Source organism: Octopus bimaculoides, chromosome 2 (assembly GCF_001194135.2).
Source record: "Octopus bimaculoides isolate UCB-OBI-ISO-001 chromosome 2, ASM119413v2, whole genome shotgun sequence".
In the NCBI taxonomy this organism is placed as follows: domain Eukaryota; kingdom Metazoa; phylum Mollusca; class Cephalopoda; order Octopoda; family Octopodidae; genus Octopus; species Octopus bimaculoides.
The window spans coordinates 68,869,411-68,879,209 of record NC_068982.1 but is presented as its reverse complement, the minus strand read 5'-3'; the positions used below and the strand labels follow the sequence as shown (position 1 = coordinate 68,879,209).

Sequence of the window (9,799 nt, the reverse complement as noted above, 5' to 3'; positions counted from 1 at the left end):
TATATATATATATATATATATGAGTGTGCATATATATATATATATACACACACATATATTGATGTGTGTATTTATGTGGGGGGGTGTAAATGTCAGAAGAAGATCGCTTAATGGCCCTGTGAACGCACAGGCGAAACTCCAGAGTATCAAGAGACTGACTCGACCAAAATAAAAATATTATATAGATATATGTATGTGCGAACACATATATTAGTATATATATATATATATGTATGTTTATATGTGCATGTTCTCTTCTGTTTTAAATTATTTCATGTCTTCCTGTAAGGAAGGAGTTGCTTTCTAACAAAAATACAAAGCTCCATTGTTGGAATGTAGTGAACAAAAACAAAATCACATTTTGAACTTGAGAAAAGTCTTGCATATTTTTATTGTTCCACTTACAGATTATTTTTTAATGTGCATGTTACGTGGTTAATTTCTTTTACTGAATACCACAGCTCATCCAGATAATCACTTAAGCATTTACTAACAAAACCATAGGCCCCAATTATTCTTGGTATGTATGTATGTATGTATGTATGTAAATAATTTTCCTTACAGAATTCAAATCTGACATTAACTAGGCTCTTTCGTTTAAGTCAAGATGACTCTTGGGAATTCACAGATATGTGAATTTATGATTACATATATGTAGGTACGTATGCATGTATGCTCATGTGTGTGTATGTATGTGTGCGTGTGTACATGCGCTCTTTGTTTGTCTGTATAGAGTTTCGTATCCATGTAATGATGATAGCTATCAGCATTCATTTGAAAAACTATAATGTAAGTCATGAGATCCTATGGACCGTGAAAACAGTGCCGTAATTCGTAACATAATTCTTGATATCTGGTTCGCTTTGCTTCACAAGCTATTTTAATCATTTCTCAGAAACAAAAAAAAAAAGGCGGAGAAAACAATAACCAAAATTTACAATAAAAAAATAGTCCACAATAGACAAAAAACACTGATCTCTCGGGAAAAGAAATCCGTGGTCAACGAAACTATTTCAGTTCTCATTTGTAGTTGTAGTCATTTCCTTCTCGTTTCTTCCTTTGTTAACGCTATCGAGAAAGACATGGATGTCATGCAATCTCATTTTGCTTCACTTATAAATATAACATCCTGTACTTTGCGATAAGGGGACGGTAGAAGCGTAAAGGAAATTAATACTTTTAATTTATTTTCCTTTAATCGTATCCGTAATTACCCTAATAATATTCAACCCCTAAAATCTGTGGCTAGATAATGATAATTAACAGTGATCATTAGCTTCAGATGTGTGTCAATGAGCTGACATTGCCCCTAAACACTGCTATACTAATACTTAATAAAGCTTCCATCCCGTCTCTTTATTGCTGTGTCTGTAGCTAGCATTTCTCTTTGAATACTGTACGTCAATATTCATACTACTCATATTAGTGTATATGAAGAGATAAACATTGACTGTTAAACACAGTAGCTTCTCGTTAATAAAGTCTATTTATTTCTCACGGGGATTTGCAATTTATCGGGAAAGAGGAGTGTAGTTGTGTGATATCCTATCGTGATTTTTTTTGGGGGGGTGGGTGGAAAGGGGAAATCATCATCATCATCATCATCATCGTCGTCGTCGTCGTCATCATTATTAGCTTCATCATCGTCATCATCATCATCGTCATCATCATCATCGTCATCATCACCATCGTCGTCTTTATCATCATCGTAACTACCACCACCACCACCACCACCATCATCATCATCATCATCATCATCATCATCATCATCATCATCATCATCATCATCATCATCATCATCATCATAATTATCATTATCAGGTTGAATCTGATAGTGGTAGTGATGCTTGCATATCCCTACAAAACCAAAGAATTATACCAGGATGGGGGAATGGAGAAGGGAATTTAGTCCTGGCCAAGTTTGAAGCCAGGGATAAGACTAAACGAAAATCACCACCAGAAGTCTTGAGAAACAACATGGCGGATGTACGGTTTCGGCGCAGGAATCAAGCGAAAATCGACCAACGATAAAACTCACAGGATCCTAGAAGATGGAACTATATCGATGACACTGACCAGAGTCACTTCGTTCCGAGAGTGAACAACCGTTAACATCTTTTGAACTGAGGATTATGGTTGTTATTCAGCGACCAGAAGAGAAAAAAGTGGAAATAAAATAAAATATATTATTATCAACTATAATTCGAAACCGGCTTGCAAACTTAATTTTTCTGAACTTATTACTGACTACTCTATAGCGTTCATAGTATCAATAAAAATATTGGCTTCTTCTGATTTGACATTATTTTGCAGTCAAATTAATTCGTTCAACAAGGTGGCGAGCTTTCGTCTGTCTTTACGTTCTGAGTTCAAATTTCGCAGAGGTCAACTTTATCTTTCATCTTTTCAGGGTCGATAAAATAAGTGACAGTTGAGAACTGGGGTCGATGTAATCGACTTGCCTCCTCCTCTGAACTGGCTGGCTTTGTGCCAAAATTTGAAACCAAATTAATTCTTCCATTATGATAATGGTACTGAGTGAAATCCTATGAGTTTTAACATACATGTCTCTTTTAGAAGTTTCCCTGAGGCAAAATATTACAGCTAGTGCGCTTTCACGTTTGTTTACGTATTGTATATGCTATATAAACACCGATGTACTGGTACTAATTTTATTGAAGTCAGAATGATGAGGAGTGTAGTTGACCCTGACAAAACTTAAATTCAGAATGAGTATAGAGAGACGAGAATAACTATTTCATTTACTGCCAAGCAATTTTCGAAGACGAACTTTGTTGATAATATTTTTTACTATTGACACAAGGCCTGAAATTTTGCAGGATGAGACAGCTAGTCGATTACATCGACCCTAGTGCTCAACTGGTACTTATTTTATCACCCCCGAAAGGATAAAAGACAAAGTCGACTTCGTCAAAATTTGAAACAGAGATTAAAGCCAGAGGAAATGCCGCTAAGTATTTAGTCCAACATGCTAACGATTAGGCAAGCTCAACTCCCTTAGATCAAATATTGATGATTAAGGAAACATGTCGGCAAATATTCCGGCTTGAGCCATTATGCTAACTCATCACATTTACGGTCATAAAAAAAATATAGGGATTTACTTCATTTGCACAAGAATGTAAATTTTCGGAGCGCAAGCCTCATCTTCCGAGATGAAAGCGGTCTATTTTCAGAGATCATCGTTTGGATCAATTCAATTATATGAATAGTCAACAGCAGAGAGATGAATGTCAAAATCAACTTCAGAATGATTGGCCATTAGACTGTATAGAAGCAGAGGTTAAATACTGAAAAGTCATTTGTTCATCTTTCTACCGTATCATCCAATCCCTTTTATTCGTAAAAGAATTATATCAACAACTTTTTAATTTATTATTCTATCTTTACACTTAAACCAAGTTTCATAATAAATCGTGGTTTATTTGATATTTCAATAATGGTTAATGTTTCTTCTATTTTAGGTAGACTTGAACTCGTTTCTATTAAACCCTGGAAGATGCCCAACTCCATGATTGCTGTTTTCTTCATATTCGTTCTTAAAACAGTGGCACTGGCAAATAAAGTATACACCAAGATACCATGCCCGGATTTTTGTGAATGCAAATCAATCGGTAAAATAAAATGTAGTGTTGAAAGTTTACCACTTTCTTTACCGGCAGGAAAATTTAAAAGAGTAAGTTTTGATAATAAAGGGGAAACATTGGTAGATATACCGGCTCCTGTCATCAAAATGCAACCAAATACATCAATTGACACTCTCGTATTGCAGTATCTTAATATCAGCACAATCAAAACGAACGCTTTCGAAGGTTTGGGGAATGTCGAACTACTACTTATTAGCCATTCAAGCATTAAGAAAATTGAGCCATATGCTTTCAGAAATCTAAACATCACCAAGTTCATGTTCCTTAACGAGTCTGTTGATACTATTGAATCCTTTGCTTTCTCTGAAATCAATGCCGCATCCTTTAACATTTACAAAAGTAATGTTAATACAATACAGACAGCAGCATTCAATAAAATCACATCTAAACTCATTATAGCCTCCAGTACTATCGAAGATATGCAAGCACAGGCTGTAAGCAATGGAACACTCGCGGGTTTTGTTGCAGTAAAAAGCAAAATTATTCAATTTGGTTGTAATGATTTTCATAATATATCCTTACTAAAAATTAAAGCAAACACGACCTGTGATTGTAACAGCGTTTGGTTGATGGAAAAAGTTTTAACTTCGTATGCAAATTTGGAATATATAACTTGCTTAGCTCCACCTAGTCTGGCTGGCATATCTTTATCGCAGCTGAACAAAACAGACGTATGCAACAGTTCTACTATTACAGATTCAGTGTGTCCAAGCTTAACTTTTAAAATGGAATTTATTAAATCTAATGCCAACAAATGGGATGCCTCTTTAACTATATTAGTGTTCGTCATCAGTTATATTCTTTTCATTTCATTGAAATAAAAGGATATGTGTGTGTGTGTGTGTGAATAGTGTTAACTGACGGAAGAAGGAGTACTCGATACCAAACGCGCGATTAATAACATTTTTTTTATTTTGATCAAGTCAATCGCTTGCTTCTCTGAGTTTCAGCTGTATGTGTAGTGTCTTCAGATTAGTTACGACTTGCCTCAAAATCATAACTAAAAGAAGCAAGAGGCTAACTCAACGTGTGTGTGTGTGTGTAGAATAAATTGTGTGCATATAGCTAGATGTACGACTGCTACTGTTATGTCTAGACTTTTATAATTCAGTTTGCTTTCTGTATAGTTGTTAAGTAATTTCTATACTGAGTAGTATAACTTGTTGTGAGCTGCAGAGCAAACGTAGGAAAAATAAAAAATAAATACGAGTCTATATTAAAGTTCCTATGACCATTTCACCATTATAGTTTTTTGGAGCCCTGCAGTAGTTCTAAATGCATATACATACTCAACCACAACGAATCCTCAGGGAACACTTTATTGTATCAAGTTACAGATAGGAACATAGTAATCTATAACCTGATATAATGAAGTATTCCCAGAGCATTCGTTCTTGTTAAGCATCTATTTGCATTTAGAACTTGTATCGAAGGGCTCCAGTCAACTATAATGGTGAAAAGCGCGTAGGAACTTTAACATAAGCCTGTCTATTCTTGTTTTTAATATATATATGTATATGTGTGTGTGCATGTGTATGTATGTATGTATGTATGTACACATATTTGAAGATCCACAAGGATCAGAACTTAACTGCCGCTCTTGATGGTCCAAAATAGATATACAATTTATGTGGGTGTCTTTTCAAAACGTTGTCTGGTTTCAAAAGCCACATCAGACGCCATAGTAGATCTAAGGTGTAAGTACAAAAGGTGATCAGACTATGTATGTATGTATGTGTGTGTGTGTATATGTGTGTATGCATGTGCTTATGTATGTATGCATGCATGTATGTATGCATGCATGTATGTATGTGTGTGTGTGTATGTAGTTAGAATTTACAAAAAAAAAAGACAGAAGACGAAAACGGATGTGTAAACAACAAACAGATGTATTAGTTTTACGCTCGGGATACTACAAAAAGTAGAGAAATTTCAATTGACGAGCATAAAATGTGTTTGAATCTAGTAGCTGTCAGTCCCTTATGTTTCAGAAGAGGCACATAAGATGAGAAAAGTGAATATTATCCACATGTTTGGAGGGTTAATATTGTTGAAATATATTTAAAATGATAGTGTGATGGGTTTGTAGTGGTGAGATCGAAAATGAATGAATGCATTTCAAAACGAAACCAACCAAAAAAATTAGGATCTGAAATTTATATTATGTGGACATAAGTTAAATACATGACATATTTGCGTGTCTAAGTTTATAAGTGTACATGTCTATATCATATTATGTGTGTAAAGATATATATGTGTATGTATATACATACATATATGTTGGTGTGTTTGCGTCTCCGTGACTTAGAGATCCGGCAAAAGTGAGAGATAGAATAAATACCAATCTTTTAAAAAATAAGTACTGGGATCGATTCGTTCAACTAAAATTCTTCGGGGAAGTACCCCAGCATGGCCGCAGTCTAATAACTGAAACAGGTAAAAGATAAAAGATATTTAAACACACACACATCGCACCAGCTCCATGGTTGCATTGTCGAAACGAAATTTAATGTTCGGCTCGAAGTGAGAACCAAACCTGTAACAGAATTTCTGACACCTTCACATTTTACTTTATGAGAAGGTTTTAGATTAGTAAGTATGATACCTACAACAGACATTCTTAATTTCTGTTTATTAATCCTTTGCCTGTCTTGTGTATCACATGTATTACAGAGGATATATTTCTCTGGCATCCATGCATCATGTATGATACACATACCCATTTTTTCCATTACCAGACTAACTTAGGGCTTATGAAATGAAAGCTTTATATTACTCAGAACATATGAAACGAGGGCTAACTAGAAGTCTGATAAAAAGTATAGATATTTTGGAGAAACTTATGAAAATGGTATGAACAGATCGCTTTCCTTAAAACAGCTCTGTTTGCTCTGCTGTAGGTGAAGGACACTGGCCAAATTTTAGAATTACCAACTTTTGTTGTTTTCTTTTTAAATTAGCTGTAAAGCAATTCAAATTTAGTTATAATTTTTAGCATTACTAAAAACATTGTTGACAAAAGTGTTCATGTAGTAAGACTTTTATTGATAAAATAATGCGAGAATTCATTGCACTGAAACACTGATCTTTGATGAAAATTTTGGCTAGAATGATTAAGATGTTTCTGAGATTCCTCACAGAGAATTTAAATAAATATTGATTTCGTTATGCAACATAACATTGGAATGTCACAGGCGGGTGTGAATGAAACTGTATAAGATGCATGAAAAAAAAACCAACGTGAAAATAACTGAGAAAGAAACCAGTGCAGGATTAACAAGCATGGAACATACTCGTTCGTTAATGGCATTCATTCATACCGGTATATACTAACCATTTTTCGGAAATTCTTGTGATCGATACCGTAAATGCTCGAGACTCTGTTCGAAAATTGGCATTGTACTTGACTGGTAGCAAAAGAACACAATCAACAATCAATACCGTATTTAAAATCGAATGATCTCAACTAGTTAATCAGATTAAAGACTCATGTAACCAAGAGCTAACCTTTTACATTAGGTCAATCATTCCTATTAAGAAATTATTCATTTTACAATAACTTAAAGAAATTTTTCAATGAAAATATCATATTTGATCAATTTTAAAGAATAATTGCAAATTATATTTTTCTGGGGTTTTTTTACGTTAAAATTTTTTCGCTCAAGGTTTTTTTTTTTTTTTTTTTTGCAGTTGTTATTGAAAACCTATTTAACATTCCAAATCAGGCACATTTGATTGTTGCTGGAATTTTTTTCTTTATTTAGTTTTTCTTTTGGCTTTTTGTTTTTTGCAAAATGTTTGATTAAAAAGAAATATATTCTTCCTATTATGTTGTTGGTGTTGTTTTTCTACATATTTTTTTCTAGTTACAGCAACATCTTTTGTTTGCTGTTTTATATGGCAATATATTATTTGTGGAAGCACTGAAAAGTAAAGCGTAAGCTGAGAATCAAGAATGTGATCCGGTTTCGTTTCTTGATTGAAGCCATTTCCTTTCGATTCCAAACTAATAGTCTTGGAAAAAGTATGAACGTCTTTGAAAATATAGAACCTTTACCCTAATTAAAAGAAACCTAAGCAATGCTAAAAGTTGACTGTGCACCTTATGATAAGAGTAATTTCCTTGGGAACCAAGAACATATCGTATTTGAAGGCATAAAATACGCACGGGCACATTAAACGCACCCCAATTTCAGTAGCGTATATTCAAGAGAAAAGTGTTTAGTGCATAAAAACATGTAATATATAGGACCGACTTCGCATATCGAATCCAAGATGTTGATGCACTTTTCTGGGGCTTTTTTGTGAAAAGGTGCAGCTTATATGCCATCAAATACAGTAGCCATTTTACTTATCTGAAGGAAAAAATGTATATGAAACCAACTCAGAGACTCAGCGCATCGAAATTTTAGAGTTAGTTTACAACATTTACCATCTCTATAATAAAATATTCGGGTTAAAACTATATTTAACAGAATTGTTTGAAACAAGGCTTAAATTCGGATCGTGGTCTAGACTTGCCGCGGGTTTCCCCACCTTAATCTACGTCACTCCCCAACGAATACCTTTGCGGCTGTTTTAGATCAAGACACAAAGCTCTGTATTGTAAAGGGAAATTAAGGAAATGGAACATTGTGATGTTCATGACTTTCCCAAAGAAGGAGTGAAATATCTTTCTAATAAGATCAAAACCAGTTTCCTTGCTATGTTAGTTTATAAATATTACACATATTGCCAATGTAATAAAGCTTACACAATTTTATAGTTGCCTCTTAGAAAATAATCTGTATATTTATACTAATTATACCATCCTAATTTTCTTTTTCTTGAACTCTAGATCTCATAAGTTGAATACCTGGTTTCTATGGCCTATAAGTGACGGAGATCACAACATACCTCACTGAACAGGACGCCAGCCTATTGCAGAATTCAAAGCCAGCAATTTTAAAGGGTAGAAGCATCGATTACATTTACCCAGTACTTGACTGGTACACTATTCTAACAACCACCGAAGAGATGATGAGAAAGGGCAAACTTGACCTCGGTGGGATTTGAACTCAGAACGTAAAGAGCCGGAAGAAATGCCCCTCAGCGTTTTGTCCGATGTGCTAACGATTCTATTAGCTTACCGCCTTACTATACTAATTATACTATATTAGTTTCAAATTTTGGCACAAGGCCAGCAACTTCAGGTGAGGTAGTAAGTTGGTTACATCGACCTCAGTGTTCAATTTGTACTTATTTTCTTGAATTCAAAAGGATGGAAAGCAATGTCAACCTCAGCGGAATTTGAACTCAAAAAAAAAAAACGTAAAGACGGACAAAATGTTGCTAAACATTTTTCCCAGCGTTGTAACGATTCGACGAATTTGTCGCCTTCTGATTATACTATATTAAATATACCATTATACTACTAATTACAATATAGAAATGACTGCCGTTTTACGTAATATACATATTCAAATAATGCTTATTTCCGGTCTAACACATTTTCTTCTACGCTTTTCCTTCATTATTCTACTTTTAGTTTCTTCAACTAAATCCATCATTTTCCTTCATTATTCTTTTGAAATTTGCCATTGTTCTTCGTTATTCTTCGTTCGTCTTCGTTATTCTTCGCTCTTCTCTAATTTCTTTTTACGTTTCACCGTTGTTATTCAAATATTTTCATGATGATTGACTTACAGTATAGAAGAAACTTTACCCAATGCTTCCTCCCCACCCAACGACATCCATCACCAGCCATCACAGCACACATACATTATACAATGCAATCACAAATAACCGGAAGTTACCTCCGATCTCGCTCTCTTACAAACAGTGTTTTAACAAGGCGGAAGACTCGCTGGACGTTCCGCGCCATGCGGGTGATCGATTCACGGCATTACCGTTGTTCCAATGCAATCAGAGGTAACGGATAGGAGGTTCAAATTAATTGCAAACAGATACGGGTGAATGATGCTGGTTCGGACACGTGGACGCTCCACTGTGTACATAGTAAAAATGTGTGCGCTTGTAAACAAAACTGCATGTATTAAGTATATAATCACACACACACACACACACACACACATACATTACACGCACACAGATACACATACATGTGTCTGTACACACACACACATATATAT

The 9,799-nt window shown here is 34.6% G+C and overlaps 1 protein-coding gene across 1 annotated transcript in view; it reads left to right on the top strand.

The window, feature by feature from the left end:
- LOC106879512 (leucine-rich repeat-containing protein 70) overlaps positions 1-7,494 on the top strand; it is a 14,118-nt gene extending 6,624 nt beyond the window's left edge. Inside the window, exon 2 of the mRNA XM_014929120.2 lies at positions 3,486-7,494. Coding sequence (XP_014784606.1) covers positions 3,521-4,489 — 969 coding nt within the window. The 5' untranslated portion in view covers positions 3,486-3,520 and the 3' untranslated portion in view covers positions 4,490-7,494. The remainder of the gene's footprint in view (positions 1-3,485) is intronic.
- The last annotated feature ends 2,305 nt before the right edge of the window (positions 7,495-9,799 follow it).